Below are 18,227 nucleotides of genomic sequence, written 5' to 3' on the forward strand. Positions count from 1 at the left end.
TTTATATCAACACACTGAAAAAGTAACACTTTTAATTGATTTCCATTAAATTTCAAGTAAATAGGCTACTTTAAATGTATATGCAAGATTAATTACAGGGTGTATTAAATATAATTCAAGAATTATAATTTTATATATATATATATATATATATATATATATATATATATATATATATATATATATATATATATATATATATATATGTGTGTGTGTGTGTGTGTGTGTATATAATTATAATTCTAAAATTATATTTAATACACCATTTAATGCACACCGTACATATATATGTATATGTAATATGATTTTTTTTTTATCATAGCTCCTCTGTTATGATGGAAAGTGTAAATTATAACTTGCACTTCCCATATTAATGGTGTTTTCTTATGCGATATCTGTTCTCCTGACCTACCAGTTTGACTGTCAGTAATTTGACACCAGTAAACAAAGTAGTCGTGACCCCCTCAAACCCAATCGCAACTCATTTAAAATTCCACCGACGACCAATGAGATCGCTGAACTGTTTGAAATGAACGCTGAGCTAGCCAATCAGTAGCCTTCGCGCCTTCCTAGTCACTGGTGGATTTTGCCCAGAGAGGGAGGGAGAACAGCGCTACGTCAAACGTTAGCAAAGTCTGTTTTTAAAATAATATTAAGCTTAATGTATTAATTTCTCGCTTTATTACGGAATACTTTATTAGTGTTACTCAGTGGGATTATTCGCGCTATATTAAGGTAAGTGTATCCGTCAAACGCTTATGTGTGTGGTTCAAGATGGCAAAGCTCATTACGTTTCTCTTTGTTGGGAAATTTGGGCTAAGCCGAAGCTAACTGAAGCAGACTGTGGGCTCCGACTAGCTCCTGGAATCGTAACTTCTTCCCGCTGTCTAAGTAAAACGCAGTAGGTGCTGTTGGGTTAACGTTATATTTATGTCGACAACCTTTCCCCCTAGTAGCACGCATATCCAATGTTAGTGTTAAATAGTACTCGCCAGTAGCACTTAAACGGTTGACTATGACATCCCGGACATGCTGTACGCCAACATCTAGATGCGTAACTATTTAGTGTTCAGAAATTAGACGGTGCCTACCCTTACTGAAACGTAGTCTTTAAATGATCGTAGCCGTATTAGTAAGCCCAGTCGGCTTTTGCATTGTATTTGCACCCTATATTTAAACATGTTTTGCTGGGATTCAGACACGGAATTCAGTTTTGTCCAACTTATTCATTCGTGCTCCCAGTTTGATCGGGTTTGGCCGGCGTGTTTTGGTTTCTACGCCAACAGTATTTGAATGCATGACGTTTTCCCTCCTTTCCTTTCTGTCGCTTCAGGCTGCATATGGGCGATGTTGAAAGCTAACAAAGCTAATGTTAGGAGCATCCCGTTAAAGAAACAGCGACTGCACATTTCAGTCGAGTTTATAGTTTCGACATAAAGGGGATACGCTATTGACGTTATTGAAGACGGCAAGTTCATATCCGTGTGTCAAGCAGTGAAATGCATCAAACCAACTAAATTAGTCTAAAGTTATCATTTTAAATAGCCAAATTAATTAAGTTAATGTAATTAAATTAAGCGATATAACGTTAATGAATACAAATGCTCCAATATATTAACAATTGACACGATGAATCAGATCGTAACCAACGTGAAGCCCAACATAGATGTCCTGGAAAGGAAAAGTCTGTTGATTTGGCTTGTTTAAAAGCATAACCTTAGTTCATATGTGTAAATATAGTTAAGATTAGATAACCACATAGTTATAACTTACATTAGCCGTAATCTACAGTAACGGTATATTATCGCTTTCATGCAAGCTGCGAGTTTACAGTAAAGTGACATGACATGTGATGGCGCATTATATGAATTAAAGTTTGTGTTGTAGTCAGTTATTTTCAATAATTATTTTGTAGATTGAAAGCAATCGTGCAGATGTATCCTACCCCTATGGAAACTGAATGCATAAAACTCTGCACTGCTATGTTAACAAATCCGTTTATCGCCTCCTTGGTGGGATATTACGATACGATTCACACTTTACATTTCAAAGGTCTGCATACCAGGTGGAGCAAAACAGCAGCTTTCAGCACAAAGGGGGGATGTCAGGGCCGACTTCTATTTAAAACTCCACCCACGTTACAACTCCTATCCTTTCATCAGCCCAGCCTAAAATCTGATAGGGGAAACTCTCATCAGTTACGATTCAGCCCTGACTTCCACATCCCATATGGAACACTGCAGGCAAGCCAGGAGACCAACGCAGGGACTAACTTTGGGTGTGTCACACTGAGATGGGTTTTACTCAGATGTTGTGGATTTTTTGTGTGTTTTACGAGATTAGATCAGTTACCAGAGGATTAGGGACTGGTACATGTGTTTGACTCTCCCTGCCTCTATTTATAGTAATCCAACTTCTCAATGGATGGTTGGAACGTTTGCTGTGAATCAGTTGAGTTATTTTGTGTTTATAAAAGCTTACACGAGATCGAGGAGGTACAGCAGAGAGGTTTAATACTCATTTAGTCTTCTATGATTGTCAAATTAACCTGAAGAGGTTCTTTATATGTGTATGATGTCTAGCTTTTCCTCGTTGGACAGACCATATATGGCAAAACTCACAACCTGAACCACTAATCTTAAGCTCAAAGCAGTTTTTGTATGCTACCTGCCATCTACTGAAGCATTGGTGCTGTTTAACTACTGGAAATTTAATTAGCAAGATTGCTGTTATCAGTTGTCTGCGCTGCAGCTGTTCTGACAGTTGTTACACAATTTCCTTTCTTCCAGTTTCAGTCATTCTAATGCTCTTAGTGTTCTTAGTATTAATAATCAAAAGTGACTTGCATTGCAATTGATTATGGTGTTCTCATGCTGGCAGTAGCAAGTTGTGATTGCGAAGTGATTCAGAGCAACTGAAACATGTATATTCTTTTATTTATTTGTCATCATGAATGTTAATTTTAGTATGAGCTGTGTACAACACAAATATGCCTGTATGGGCTTGGCTTCATGTCATTTTATTATTATTATGATTGTTATTTTTAGCTGGCAGCCAGTTAATCAGTTGATACGTTTTTCGGGACAAATTAAGTTTTGTTTTCTGCAGCAGGAAGAAAAATCATATCTCCACAGAACTGTACCAGCCCACTTCATCACCAGTTTATGATCCCTGTTAAACTTTATGGTAGACATAAGATTTACTGCTAGCTCTTGCGAACTTGAAAGCCACAGTTGAATTTAGTTTTACTGTTATTTGTATAGTGGCTGATGCAAAAAATTCCTTGCCTGGTTGGCTGCGACTTGAATGGTACGACTCTTTCAGACAGATGGCTTTGGGGTAAACCTAGCAGGGACAGACCTGTCAGCAGTTCTGCAGTAGTGTGGTGGTTTTCTAGACACTGAGCCTCCCTGGTCACTAATGTTCCATAATGCTGACCTTGCCTGGCTCACCTCATTGTGCCCAGTGGTGCACACTGCAGTAGGATTTTGCCGTTCTAAAGTGTTTGCTAATGTAAATCCATCCATACTCTCAATATGTGTACAGTTTGATCAGGAGTATGAACACCCATTAACAAAGAAAAACTTTCATAAATGGTGTTAGTTTGTTTAAATGTTTCAAATGGTTTCGTAATGGTCTTATTCATTTTCTACATGAATCCTGAGCAGTTCGCCTGGGTTTTTAAGAGGAAGGGTAACCCTATCTCGCTGTGCCGCTCATCTGCCAAGTTAGTTTCACACATAAACAAAGCAAATAAAATCAGTAGCACAGATTCAGTTCAGACTTTTTGTGTGCGTGTGTTGTTTAGGGATTCCCCCAGGAGGTTTTGTCTGTGTTGATGTAGCAGTGGATCATGTTGTCCTGCAGTTAAACATATTTCCAGTAATTTATTTTAAAATGTAAAATGCCCAGGGGGATTGGCCATAACAGCCCACTCATCTCTACTCATGTCCTAGTAGTTAGTGGGGGGTTGATTTTCTCATCTGCTTCATAGAGCTAGACAAGAGCGTGGTCATGCTTTTTATCATTGGTTGTGTGCCTTTTTGGATAATATTTCTGCTAAGTAGAGTCACGTGATAAGTGGTTTGATGTGGCTAATATGTGCATTGCTTAACAAGTTAAATGTGTGAAATTTTGTGTCTAATTTTTATTGGGAAACTGTTTAATCTGATAACTGGTGTCAATATATTTAGGATTGTATGGTTATTTGGAAAGATATCACTTGCTAACACTGAGTATGTAAATGCATCAGGCAGATAGAAAGTTGTATGCCAAGTGTCAGTCAGCAGTGTGAGTGACAATGAGCGAGTTTTTGAGATGCTTCTATTGTTGTCATTCACGCAGACTGTTGGAAGTTTGAGCTCATGCTGTGCACTGTATAGAGACAGAAAGAGGAGCATCGGATCACAATGTCTGTCATTGTAGCAAATGATCCTCCTTCATTGTGCATATCAATAGCCAAGTAGGTTTGAACTGTAATGATTAGGGGTGTGACGATACACTCAGCTCACGAGACAAAACAAGATATTGGGTTCACGAGATCGAGACAAGACGAGATTTTAACTATATTTTTAAGAAAATTTCAATGAGGAAATACATGGCTGTTCTTTTATTTGAAATTCACAAAATGGAAATTGAATTGAAATGTTTGAACTAATCAGCTTGTAATGAATCACTTTAGTTCTACTTTCTAAATATATAATTATCATATGCAGTATGCAGCACTGTAAAAGGTTTCCCCATATAGATATTCTATAGATGGATAATTTTGGGTATTTATGGAAATAACAACCATAAATACAAAAGTTAGATACAATCACAAATACTAAAAAGTAAAAAGTAGAAACAATTCTAATATATAAATATAAATTAAATAAAGAATCCAATTATCACAACTTATAACATATTGCTAATAAAAAAAACACAGACATAAAAGTAAATTGCACAAATCTGTATCACATAAATACACAAGTAGAACAACATATAAATTGTGTTATAATTTGGTAGTGTGACTCATTTTACTTTTTGCATCATTAGGCTTCCACAGATGTGCTAGATTCCCTGCTCCTCCTACCCATACAGTCTATGCTCCTACCTCAGTCTCTCAGTTTAGAGACCTGAGGTCAACCTGCTCCTGCTCCTCTCCTCATCTCCTACTTCTGTGAGATCTACTCAACAGGTAGAAGCTGCAACAAGGTTAATGATCCACATGTGACATTATAAAAAGAAGACATGACGTGCAAATGAGCGATAGAAAACCGATTGTCTTTTTCTTTTTCTTTTTTTTTTGGTGCGCCCCTTAATTATAGCTTCACGAGACAAAATTCACTTCGACAAGAAATATCGCACGTTTTCGTCTCGCGAGATCTCGTCACACCCCTAGTAATGATGTATGTGTCTTTACTTAATTTTCTTTAAAAATCTGAATTTTTCAAAATACAAATCTAAATTTGAATCAGCCAGCCTGCAGTGTGGAGGAAAGTGAGGACAATATTGAATAATGATTTCACTCAGTCTAGTAAACCCTCCCTCAGGAGGCTGTTCTTTCCTGTTTCCCATCCTACCTGTTCCGCTCTACCATGTCCCCCACCTGTCTCGTCTTTTGTCTTCATTGTTCTCTGTCTCCTGTCATCACACTTTCTCTTTCTTCTCTTCTCTTTGGCCTTTTTCCTGCTCTCACACTTTATCTCTTGTTGTCACATGTTTTCGGGTCAAATAGGATGCCTACTGTGAAGTACCAGAACGGGGACAGGGTGATGGGCCGCTGGCCCGGCAGCAGCCTGTACTATGATGTCAAGGTGCTGAGCTTTGATACCAAAAGTCAGCTCTACACGGTCATCTACAAGGATGGTACTGAACTGGAGCTCAAGGAGCAGGACATCAGGGTAAGGCCAGAGTCACAGTGACACATCCAAACTGAATCTTCCTGCACACAGTTTCACAAAATCATTTCTCGTGCAGTATTTCGGTGTGCGTCTTCAGTGGTTAGTAAGGATGTGTAGAGTGCAGGCTCCAGTCAACTTCATTGTAACTATTGATAAGCCATCATGAATGATTCAAACAAATACTATTCGATCTCAAAGTTGCTCATTTTGGCTTAAAAAAAGTTATACACATACAGTTTTCCTGTCATTATTAAGGCCATATGGCTGGTATATTACCAGTACATAGGAAGACTGATACATTGAAAATATATATACATGCTATGAATGCCATTGTGCTGCAAAAGCATTGCAAACTACCTTGCTATGTATACTTTCTGCATTATGTGTTCTTACTATATTATACTCATGTTAGGTGGACACATTTTTTCATACCTTTTTGTTTGTTTGTAGATCATCAATTGTAAATAATGGCTGTGATCTCCTCTTTTGCTTGAATTGCTGTTTTCCCTCAGAGCGCTGTTGGTTTCCAGACCCGATCACGCTCCCGTTCTCGTTCTCGATCACCGGGCCGTCGTCGCAGCCGGTCACGCTCCCCAGCAAGGACCACACGGCGCTCCTCCCGCACAGTGGCAGCTGCAGCTATAGAGACTGCACCGTCCTCCCGCCGGGATACAAAGCTGAAGGATCCAGTTGAAGTCAGGCTCACTCCCCTGGTAAGTGGACCAGCTGAAGATTTGGGCATTTTTGGCTTTATTAGACAGTGGGCAGTGAGGAGGCAGACAGGAAACAAGGGTGGAAAGACAGCTATGACATGCAAAAAGGGTCCCTGGCTGTAACTGAACCAGGGACGTGGCATACACGATAACCACTCAGTTACTGGTGCGCTCCGACTTGTAATTCTCTTGAAAGAAAGAAAGGACGTCACCAGGCAGTGTATTTATGCAGATCAGATAAATAATAACAAGGACTGACAGTACATTTCATGATGGAGATACTGTACATCTCTTATACCATCATATAACATCGTGCTATTCATAGAAGGGTGTATTTTCATGTGTTTATGAGAACTCAGGCTACACAGCTCCAAAAAGAGAAACAATATGTGGTAGGCAATGATGATATTGTGGTGGGCGACCACAAATAAATTAATGTATGAGAAGTCCTGTCTTCATCACATACTGGTAGAATTAGTGAATGCTGATGAAATCAATCAGGTCAACCCCCCCACACATTTTCACACACACATACACACTTGAACATTATATTTCTTTCTTTCTTTGTCTTTCTAAATAACATATTCCATTACAGGTCTGTAATTATTGAACTGTGGCACTTCATTAATGTAGTCTATGTGTATAATGTGTTAAATAAATATAATCAAATTTCACACAATCTCTGGAAAGATTCAGTTCATCTTCAAATGTCCAAAATTATCCACAATACATTGTGGAGAAATGTCTTTGTTTTTTTCTTGATTTTGACCACAACAATGTTGGGAATGTTGGGTCTCTTTAAAGTCTGTGTAAAGTAAGAATAAATGTGTTCTGAGACACTGTCTGAGACAGGTGTTTGACATACCACAGAAAAGTGTGTTGTTAACCACCCTGCCAAATTTGAATAATTAAAAAAATCGGCAAATATATGAAATTAGGCTTCAAAGTTGTGTAAAAATCAGCCTCTTTCTCTGCTCCCAAACGCTGTGGGAGTGCCCGTCGAGTTTGCTTAAACCCCGCCCCCTACCAAGTGTCACCTGTCAGTCAAAGTCACCACCACTACCTGAAACATTGACGCTACGTCTGAGAGCTTTCTGCTGCTAACTCAGCGGCTAGCTCAGCTGCTAGCTCGGCGACTATCTGTAGACTGTAGTATTAGTAGTGTGCGCTGAATGTATTTATACCTCTACAGCAGCAGGGGCGGGTTTATGCCAATCACCCGCCCACTAAATCCTGAACATAGAAATCTTGAAACACAGTTTGTGAGGCCTAGCTCCACAATGAATTCACTTTACACAGTCTTTAAAATTAAACCTGAAGAGTACGGTTTAGACCAGCTCTATGTGTAAAGTGCCTTGAGATGACTTTGTTGTGATTTGGCACTATGCAAATAAAGATTGATTGATTGATTGATTGATTGATTGATTGATTGACAACCTTCACTGTGTCTATTCCTCACGTTGCCCCCCCCCATCCCCCCTTTTCTTTTTTGTCTCTCTCCATCAATCTCCCTCCATTGTTTCATGGGCAGCCACAGACAAAGGCAGCTGAGAACAATACCAACAATCAGCATGAAAAGGCAGAGGAGAATAACACTGCTAACAAAGTAAATGAGGTGAGTTCCATCTTGTACAAAAATAAATCTACTCATACACACATGAACATCAACACAGAGCAAAAAGTGCAAACACTTGAAATTGTTCTTAACACACACTCTCTCTCTGTATTGCTGCATTAGAAAGCATTAAAGCCATTTTCTACTGTTTCAACTCTCTTGGGTTGAAACAAGCGTTGTCAGGTAGATGCTATTACAACAAAAACAACTGACGTTCCAGGCGCTACTAGCTCTCTAGTTGTGAATGGGATTTGAGGTAAGTTGGAATCTAATGGAATGTCATGATGCATGCACGTTGGGGGCCATGTGTTTGCGTGTGTGTTTTCCAGCCGAGAGAGGCTCCCCTCACAAGATCATGCTTCATTTAGCCAGTCACATGGCGTACCAACATGTGCTCCCTCTTTACTTTCCCCAGCTTTTAAACTTTTCTGATAGCTTTTGACAAACAGTCCTAGAGTGGTAGACATTTTTCTTGTTCTTCTTCTTCTTATGAGTTAAGATATGAAACTCCCCTTAATAGTACTTCAAAATTCTATCCAGTTTCTCTAAGCTTTGTCTGCTTTCCCAATCTTTGTTGTTTTTTAATAAGGTTCCTGAGTGGGATTGCAAACCTAAAGCCATTGTTAGTCTGTATGGTTATGTGGCTTAACTATTAATCCTTGATAAGTATACCCTCTATAAGAAGCTTTATGTAGGAAAAACAGCACAATGACAGCTTTGTTACAGTATTTGTAGTTTATGGTAAAAGTTGGGGCTTATGAAGGTAAAGTTCTATTGTAAGCACATTAAAATACACAGTGTAACTTGGCTGAATTAAGTTAAATGGATGGATGTCAAAAAGTTTCAGTTACAAGAACAGATCAGCTGTAATTTAGAAAAAGGTATTAGATATGACTTGATTTTTCTTTCATTAGAAGACCTTTAACTTGTCTTATCTTTGCAAGTGTATAGTTTATGGACTTCATGCAGTTTTTAAAAATAAAAAGTTCTCAGACTTTTCTCTGCTTTGTGTTTTTGATGTTTCAATCAAATGGATTTTGATGATGATTTTATATTGTTATTGACTAAACACATTACATGGATCAAGTATCTGCTAATTCAGGCCGTCTGTATGGCTGAAGATGACCAATGACTTCTAAAAGCTGTATATTTTTGGTCAAGTCAAGCTCCTTCTCGCACAAACAGTATTTTCAATTGAAAATGTGTTAAATTGTTTGCCTGCTTTGGTGGTCTGGCTGATTGAATTATGTGCCATCTTTACTGTTCATCAGATGAATGTATTTAATGATGACATAAAAAATGTATACAGATAATGTGCACAAATTAGTTTTTGTAATTTGAGAACTAATTTATAACATTTTGAAGAAAAATCTAATTTCATACATGAAGCTAGTTTTTCAGGTTTTGAAGAAATGTCTCCCCATATAGTGTACAACTTTTGAGTTTATTTTGTTGATTTATGTGCTTTAATGATGCTAAATAAACAAAAATCTATCTTCAGACATTGGAGGCTAAGAATGAAGGAGAGCCTGAGAAGAACCAGGGCCGCTACAATCTGCGCCGCAGGAGGGACGATGTAGATGCCAAAGCAGATGCGGCCAAACCTGAGCAGCCGGAGGAGGAGGCGGTCAAGCTGACTGCAGCTCCAGCTGCTGCTATCTCCACCCCTCTCGACTTTGGAGGGAAGATAGGTAGGTTCCAGAATGTGCAGTATGCAGCTAGCAGTCTTTAAAGCAAAGTCTCCACAGTGTTCAATTTTTGGTCAGACCAGTTACACCCTTTTACAAGTCCAGTGCTGTTAAAATATATATTTTTCAAACTCCTTCTCAGGTGCATTTTTTTGAAAAATTCTGGTGTCTTTGTATCCATGTGGACATGTAAAACTGAGCATTTGGGAAGTGATGATGTAACACCTGAATCTGTGCATGCCTATTGTTGCTTTGTGTAATAAACATGCACCTGACATAACCACCACAAAGGAAAATAAGTTCAATACACATGTTCAGAATGTTCTTTACTGGTATTTGATGTATCTTTGATGTAGGCTATATTACTACCTGCTGGCCCAGTATACTTGCTTGGGTGTTTGTACACATGAGAATGCAAAGACGATTACAGAGAGATTTGGTTAAACAATGATCGTATGGGCACATTTGTTCTTTTTTAAACAGTGGGAGAAAATATTAATGTAGAAAAGTATTAGTGAATGTGTGGTCATGGCCTTAATTTAGACCCTGGTCCCACGTATGTAAATGCAGGTTGAGAGCTCCTCAAAAGGTTCTTAGTCCCTGGGGGAAAGTTCATGTGGTCAAAACACTGCTAAAGCAGATTTTTAGAACATGTGCATTACTGGCTCAGCTATGTGACTGTTGTCAGTGTTTTAGTCTGTCTTTATTAAGGTGGTGTTTATCTAGACATGCAGACATGTGGTGGTGAACTAAACCAAATCAAACTATCAACATTGTTAACCCTGCTGTGTCCTCACCTTCCTTCAGGAGCATACTTCTGGCTTCTCTTCCTGCCTGCCTGGGTTCTCTTTGTGATACTCCAAGTCAACCTGGAGGACCCCAGCCTGACCAACTTCCCCCCTCCTGTGCCCCCTTTTGAGTCGTTCTGGGATGCTCAGGCTCTTGGCCTTGTCATCCTGTGGATCTTATTCCAGGCCCTGCTTTACATCCTGCCTGTTGGAAAGGTGAAGTGTACACACAAAGATGCATGCATGAGTTGTAGAAGCATGTAACACTACATTATTCCCCTGAACCCAGTACTAGCATTTACAGTAAGGTGGTAGCTAGCCAGCTGTCTGCATTGACTGATAGAGGAAAGACACACATGAAGTAACACATGACTGTTTATGTTTGTCAGCTCTGGCAGGAAGCAGCAATTAGATTACTGGTCAGGAGTAACAGTTAATGAGATGCTCCACAGGAAGAAGAAAGCCCTTTTTATTTCCCTCCTGGTTCATAATCTCTGCTTCTTTATATCTAACACTAACTTAGATTACACTCTAAATGATAGATCTACTACACATATTACATTTTTGTGTTAGGTATTCCAATCCACTGTGTGACTTTATAATTAAAATCTTAGTTGGCATCTGAGGCAGCTCCAGATAGCTCTTGGAGATATATGGAGCAATTGCATTTATGCCTCCTGTTGAGGAGTCCATAAGTTTTAGCAGGCACGTCTTTCCTTCAGTGAGTGAATCTTGTTTCCTCCCACAGTTAAGGAAAATGTTAATCCCCTTTTTTTCCTGTTTGTCTCTCTAGCTGAGTGAAGGCATGCCACTGAGGTCTGGGGAGAGGTTGAAGTACAGAACCAATGGTGAGGCCGTGTGAAGCAGGAGCTCTGCCCATTTCATTATAATCACTCTGTGTCTAATTGCACTCGAGCTAAAGTTGAATGAATGAATGCCTGTTTTATTTTGTCGGGTCAAGTAAACTTGGATGCAGTGATATTATGTTGTCATTACCATTCATTAATGACAACTGTTTGACAACTGATCTTGAAGTGCTGACAGATTTTACTTAAACTGATTATTTTAGGTAATTAAGCTTCAGTGCTGTTATTTTTTATCACATTATTTTTTATTAACATTATTATTTATTTATTTTTTAACATATTTATCTTTCAGCTTACCATACTTCATAGTTTAAATTGAATTTCAAGCAGTTTGGTTTTGTCTTCCACATTCTATCTTGTGTCTGTATTTATAGCCTAACCTAAATAGCCTTTAACAAACTGTAATTTAAGGTCTTATGGACATAACAGTAAGCATCTAAAAAGTATTAAAAATTAGGTTTTGTGGATGTGGAAGACCCCTTTTTTAACTTTCATATCATATATGCATTTTCACTATTTTTAAGAGACATTTGCAGAGGCTTTAAATGTCTGTTTCCCTGCAGGTTTCTTTGCCATCGCAGTGAGTGCTGTAGTAGTTGCAGCAGCAGTCCATCAGGGTATCGATCTCACCTACATCCACAGCAACTTCCTGCAACTTGCCACGGCAACCCTCCTCATCTCCGTCCTGCTCAGCGTCTACCTGTATGTCCGCTCTCGATACGCCACCCAAGACCAACTGGCACTGGGGGGAAACTCCGGTAAGGGGAAACACCCACAGTCATTTGCTCACTGATCTTTTTTTATTCTTCCATTTGTTTTGACTGGTGTCTGTTTTAAATGTTCACAGTTGTCTGATTTATTTTCTCTCCTCTGTTTCACCAGGTAATTTGATGTATGATTTTTTCAAAGGAAGCGAGCTCAACCCCCGCATCAAAAACTTTGATTTGAAGTTCTTCTGTGAGATGCGCCCTGGACTGATTGGCTGGGTGAGTTGTCATTGGACACTGGAGCAAACTTTAGTGACATTTCAAACCTTTTAATAATAAAGATGTTGTTACTCTCATTTACTTCTCTTTCTGTACAATGTCAGCAATTAAAAATTACCTCTAGGGTTGAAATATGTCCCTGTATACCTGAGCTAAATTTAGACCTCTCTTAATATGCTTCAATATGCTAATTTTATGCACATATTCTGCTCTCTGGTGGCCGTATTTGGAATTGGTTTTATTTGCACTGCAGGTTTAACCTCAGTAGACGTGGTGTTCCAAGTGAATGAAACTGATATTTCCACAATTGAATATGAAATATTCTGTATTTAACTGAGCAAATGCTCATAATGATCCTGAATTTCTTGTGTGTTTTTCAGTGTTTTATCAACTTTGCGATGGCGCTGGCAGAGATGAAGCAGCAGGGTCTGGATGCACCATCCTACGCAATGATCCTGGTGAACCTCTTCCAGCTGCTCTACGTGGTGGACGGCCTGTGGAATGAGGTACGCTCAGAAGACAATGAACATAAACGTTATATGTGCTATAACCTGGACATTTTTCTCAGAAGTGTCACTCACATTGGAGTTAATGAAACAATGTGCAACAACAAAACAAAGAAAATCAATTTAACTGACTAACAAGTGGTGACTGAATATGTCTTTGTTATTGTCTTCTCTCAGGAGGCCATTCTGACCACCATGGACTTGATGCACGATGGTTTTGGCTTCATGCTGGCATTTGGTGATCTGGTGTGGGTTCCTTTTACTTACACCCTTCAGGCCTATTACCTGGTCAGCCACCCAAACCCATTGGGCCCACTAGCGCTTGCAGTCATCATTGCACTCAAACGTAAGAAGAAGCAGAGGGTTTAACTAACCTCACTGATCAGATTAGTTCAGATGATGATGAATGTTCCTTCAACATGTTGATAGTCATTTTTATTTCAAAAGTTGGGGTATTAAACAGGTTCTTTTGGTTTGTCTGTCTTTCAGTCATTGGCTTCTACATCTTCAGGAAATCCAACTCTGAGAAAAATAATTTCAGGAGAAACCCATCAGACCCCAAACTGTCCCGTAAGTTCATCTCCAGACATTTGGCAGCTTATGTCATGGTTATGTTTAACCGAGCTTACTCAAGCAAAAATTAGAAAAACGTTCTACTTATTTTCTGTCTAGTGTTACAGTATGTCTGGGAGCTGTCATGAGTGGTGGGAACCAAATGCTGCATGTTGATAGAGATCAACATGTGGTTTAATGTTTTATGCAAGCACAGATGCTTTACACATTACATCACATGTATATCTCATGTTTGTGACATCAGTAAGTAATTCAATTTGATGCACATCTTTAGTTAGAAATAGTTTACTCACACTATCCTCTCCTTGAGTGTGGAGATTAATTCTGGACTTTGGGGACAAAAAAAATTATGAATACTTCAGATTAAAGTACTTAAATGTTCCCAAAGTTTTCATCCATATTCCACGGTCTTCTTCAGCAAGGGAATAGAAAAATAACTGCTAATCAAGTTTTCCATCTGGTTTTGTTGTCGAAAATAATTACAGCAGTAAAACTTGTAACATGTGTACATGGAATTTTCATGTAATGAACTGTGCATAAATTAAACATGCACAAAAATAATTATTTTCAATGTGTTTGATACTAAGATGGTGTTTAAAGATCGGACTTCTTACCACATATTTCTTTGTCCCGGTTTGGGTTTCTGTTCCCTCGCTCTCAGATCTGAAGACCATCCCCACAGCCACAGGGAAGAGTCTGCTGGTGTCAGGCTGGTGGGGCGTGGTCCGCCACCCTAACTACCTGGGAGACCTCATCATGGCTCTGGCCTGGTCACTACCTTGTGGTGAGTCGGCTTGAAATTTGTACCACAAGTAATCAAACACAAAGGGTGCCAGTTTCTTGAACCAAGGTCCAGGACAAAGAGTTCAGCCAAGTACACCAAAGTGCACAAAAAGTACTTGTAGCATTTTTCATGGTGTACAAAAGGAACAATCCTTTATCATATGTTGTGAGTAGGGGTGTAAGCAAATGGTAACAAGCATGCCCTTGATATCAGCTCCTCTCTCGTGGACATATTGACATTTTAGAGGTTACATTGTTTTACTTACTTATTGTTAATTATGGACAGTTTGGGATCACAACAACCACACTTGCACTTACAGACATACAAAAAACTAAATATACTGGGATAAAAAGCGATAATTGAAATGAACACATTGTATCAAATGACAACAATGAGTCTTACAAATTTTTTTTGTGTCCTCTCTGTCCTTCTATCTCTCACATCTTTAGGCTTCAGCCACCTCCTGCCGTGGTACTACATGATCTACTTCATCATCCTGCTCGTGCACCGAGACTCTCGCGACATGAGTGAGTGCAGGAGAAAGTACGGCTCGGCGTGGGACGAGTACTGCCGAACTGTTCGTTACCGGATCATTCCACGCGTCTACTGAGGGACCCAACACTGGACACTCCCGAGTTGAGGCCTTTTTTCAACCCAATATTATGACTGAGGGCCCACAAACAAACCCAAATATGAATGGATTGAATTATTTTACTTTTTAGAATTATTTTACTATGTTTAAACCACGAATTTAAAAAAAGAAAAATATTAATTGTGGACTGAAGAAGCTGCATAATATTTCATGAATATTTTTTAATGAAGAAAAACGGGACTTTCATTGGTGTCAAGAACTGTTTGAAGAATTGCCTTTTTAATACAAAATACAATACAAAAAAAAGATATACTTCAAAAGTTTACAAAATGGAGAAAAAAACTGAAAAACGCCTCTGCTAGGAATGTCTTGTTAGGATGTATATTTTTGTATATAAACATTTGTTTTTATACTTCCAGAAAAAACTCACCACTTGCATAATCTTTTTGTTAAGTTTTATTCTTTGCTCCCAATTCAAAATGTTACAATATCAGCTTGGCTTTTATGAGTAATTTTGTAAGTACGCCTTCCTATTATAATTATACTGCTTGTGTATATTGTGAAGGATGGGATTTAAATGACCTGTACAGTGGAACTAGGACTCATGTTCTTTCTCAGGACCTAGGACTTTGTCAGAAAGTTGAATTAGAAAAGTTTTGTTTTGATAATTACAGTATTTTGTGTATAATTCTATATAGATATCTAGTTTTTAACTTGAGAGTGTAAAATTATTTTTGAGGTTTCAAGAAAAAAATGCACTAATGTGGTAAGGCTTTTTTTTTCTTATATTATCAATTCCAAAGTGTATTTGATTAGGCTTTTGCTACCTCAGGTTCACTCACTGTCCATCTCTTCCTCCTTTGTGCCCTCTGGGAGGCAGTGTGTGTAATTATGAGTGTGCTGTCACTGCAGAAGAAAGCTAAATGAGTTGTTTCTCATCACAATAATGTTAGTATCCGTTATGAACAAGTGGCACCCATCCACATCACAGACGTCATGCTTTTAGAATGGAATTCCCAACTACTTGTGTTTTTGCCCTTAATTGTTTGCTGCATTTCTGTGGTGCTGATGAGACTCTGTATTTTTGTCCTGCTAGTTTCCAGAGCACATTTTGCTATTATGAACTTATTTTCCCACCACTGCCACATGGATTTGGTTGCTATCTACGTAAGCTTTAACTAGCCAGGTCATATGACAATGACTATTTTTGATGAAGTTTATACTGTGACAACATGCAGAGCTGTTAACTGTGTTAGCATTTACGACCTGTGCATTTGCAAACCCAAATCAGTATTTTTATGCCCATGCAGCTATAGATGAGTACATACGTAGCAATACATTAACTAGACTAGGTAGCATTTTTTTATGCTGTGCTGACTGAATACCATGTAAATATCAGCATTTGTTTTTCTTTCTAATGTGCAGTGTCTTGGATTCAGTGGCATCTAGTGGTGGGGTTGGAGATTGCAACCAAATGAAAATAATTTATATATATTTGCATATTCACAGATTGTGGAATATTTAATGAGAGAGTGTGTGTATGACATTTAAAGGATTTTAAAGTGGAAGAGAACACTCTTCCCCATGTAGATATAAAGGGCTCATTTTAAGGTAATGAAAACTATTCTTATTTTCAGGTGATTACACAACAATGAAAACATACTTGTGAATATAATTCAATTTCTACCAAGTCTGCTTCTGCTAGATACCACTGAATTCTACACACTAGACATTTAAATCACTTTATTTTGGGTAAAAGAAGTGGGAGTAGTAATTCTAGTAAGGTTTTCAGTAGATGTTTAATGTTGCTTTTTCTTTGACTATTTTTAAAAAGTTGACTACCTAATTTTGACCACTGTAGTTATGTTTACACATAGATCTGCCATGTTTCTGGACAGTGCTTCAAAGTGTATCAAAACAATTGTAAAATGTTCTGTTACTCTTTTCCTGATTTCCTGAAAAGTTTCATACTTGAGATGCCACCAGGACACATTATGATTCCCCCTGACCTCCACCCCACTTCTTTAATATGGTGGTAAACTTCTCTCCTTAGGTTGGCAGTCTGTTAGTGGAAAGCAATACGTTGTACTTTGATATATGACAACAATGAATGAGAAGTTAACAGGTCCAGCAGTCTGTCAGTGAGGATGCATCAGATGTGTGACAGTGGCTGGAAGGAGCTTATCTGTACAAATGTCGCAGCATAAAATAAAGATTTACAGTATTTCTTTTTTCTGCGTTCTGTGGATTTTGTACTTTTTCAGCTGGGTGACCAGCCCAGTGGTGAAAAATGCTTCTCAATGTTGAGAGTGAGGAACATGGTATGGTGTGCATTTGCTCTATATATTAAAGATAGTAACTATGACTGAAAGACGCTGTATGAAGATCAAACGGGAAAGAGAAGCTACGATTTATTGAGTGTTTATTTCGAACATAACTAGTAATGTGTCTCCGCACCCACCAAAGCTTCATGTTGGGAGAATTTAGGTCTTGGAAAGTCATCTTGATACACACAGGAAATGTGCTTTAGCTGTTGGTCCTTGTAGAAACGGCCATCTAGAGTTCCTTTAAATCTAAAGGTCTGGTAATATGTCAGAAAAATAATAATGTTTCCACTTGATTTCAAAGCAGGAACCTAACACGTGTGAGGCTAACCTGATAACCACTACACAATGGAAATACATAGTTTTATTTTATCGTATAGTCTAGAGCAGTGGTCTCCAACCCTGCTCCTGGAGAGCTACTGCCCTGCATGTTTTAGGTATCTCCTCACTCTAACTCGTTATCAAGCAGCTGAGGCTCGTCAAAGGGCTTGATAACGAGTTGATTATTAGAATCAGGTGTGTTAGAGTGAGGAGATACCTAAAACATGCAGGGCAGTAGCTCTCCAGGAGCAGGGTTGGAGACCACTGGTCTAGAGCCTGAGTTGGTATCTTCATAGAAGAGATGCATAAATATAAGTGATTGATCAATCATCACTAAACCAAACGCTGGTGAGCACTCTATGCTCAGACAGACCATCAATAACATGTCTCAAATGCCACACTGTCATAAATGGCTTGAAATTCCACAAGTCATTATATGTACTGAGTAAGTAAAGTAGCCTCATGACTGCCCTAAAAACTCTGCTTCAACATTGTACACTTTGCAGAAAGTCAACAAACCCAAAGAAAGCGCCACTTGCCAAAAGCAAGTACTGAACCCCTACTTAAAAAGTAATTTCACTGTGTT

At 38.6% G+C, this 18,227-nt stretch overlaps 1 protein-coding gene across 1 annotated transcript; it reads left to right on the forward strand.

The window, feature by feature from the left end:
* Nucleotides 1–589: 589 nt before the first annotated feature.
* Nucleotides 590–17,218, forward strand: lbr (lamin B receptor). Its single transcript, XM_062437078.1, has 14 exons — nucleotides 590–735; nucleotides 5,720–5,885; nucleotides 6,398–6,598; nucleotides 8,130–8,213; nucleotides 9,715–9,904; nucleotides 10,709–10,905; nucleotides 11,483–11,537; nucleotides 12,119–12,313; nucleotides 12,438–12,541; nucleotides 12,922–13,047; nucleotides 13,225–13,393; nucleotides 13,537–13,617; nucleotides 14,282–14,404; nucleotides 14,854–17,218. The coding sequence occupies exons 2-14, from the start codon at nucleotides 5,721–5,723 to the stop codon at nucleotides 15,012–15,014; spliced, it is 1,851 nt and encodes a 616-aa protein (XP_062293062.1). The 5' UTR covers nucleotides 590–735; nucleotide 5,720; the 3' UTR covers nucleotides 15,015–17,218.
* Nucleotides 17,219–18,227: the final 1,009 nt, after the last annotated feature.

Source organism: Scomber scombrus, chromosome 17 (genome assembly GCF_963691925.1).
Source record: "Scomber scombrus chromosome 17, fScoSco1.1, whole genome shotgun sequence".
In the NCBI taxonomy this organism is placed as follows: Eukaryota; Metazoa; Chordata; class Actinopteri; order Scombriformes; family Scombridae; genus Scomber; species Scomber scombrus.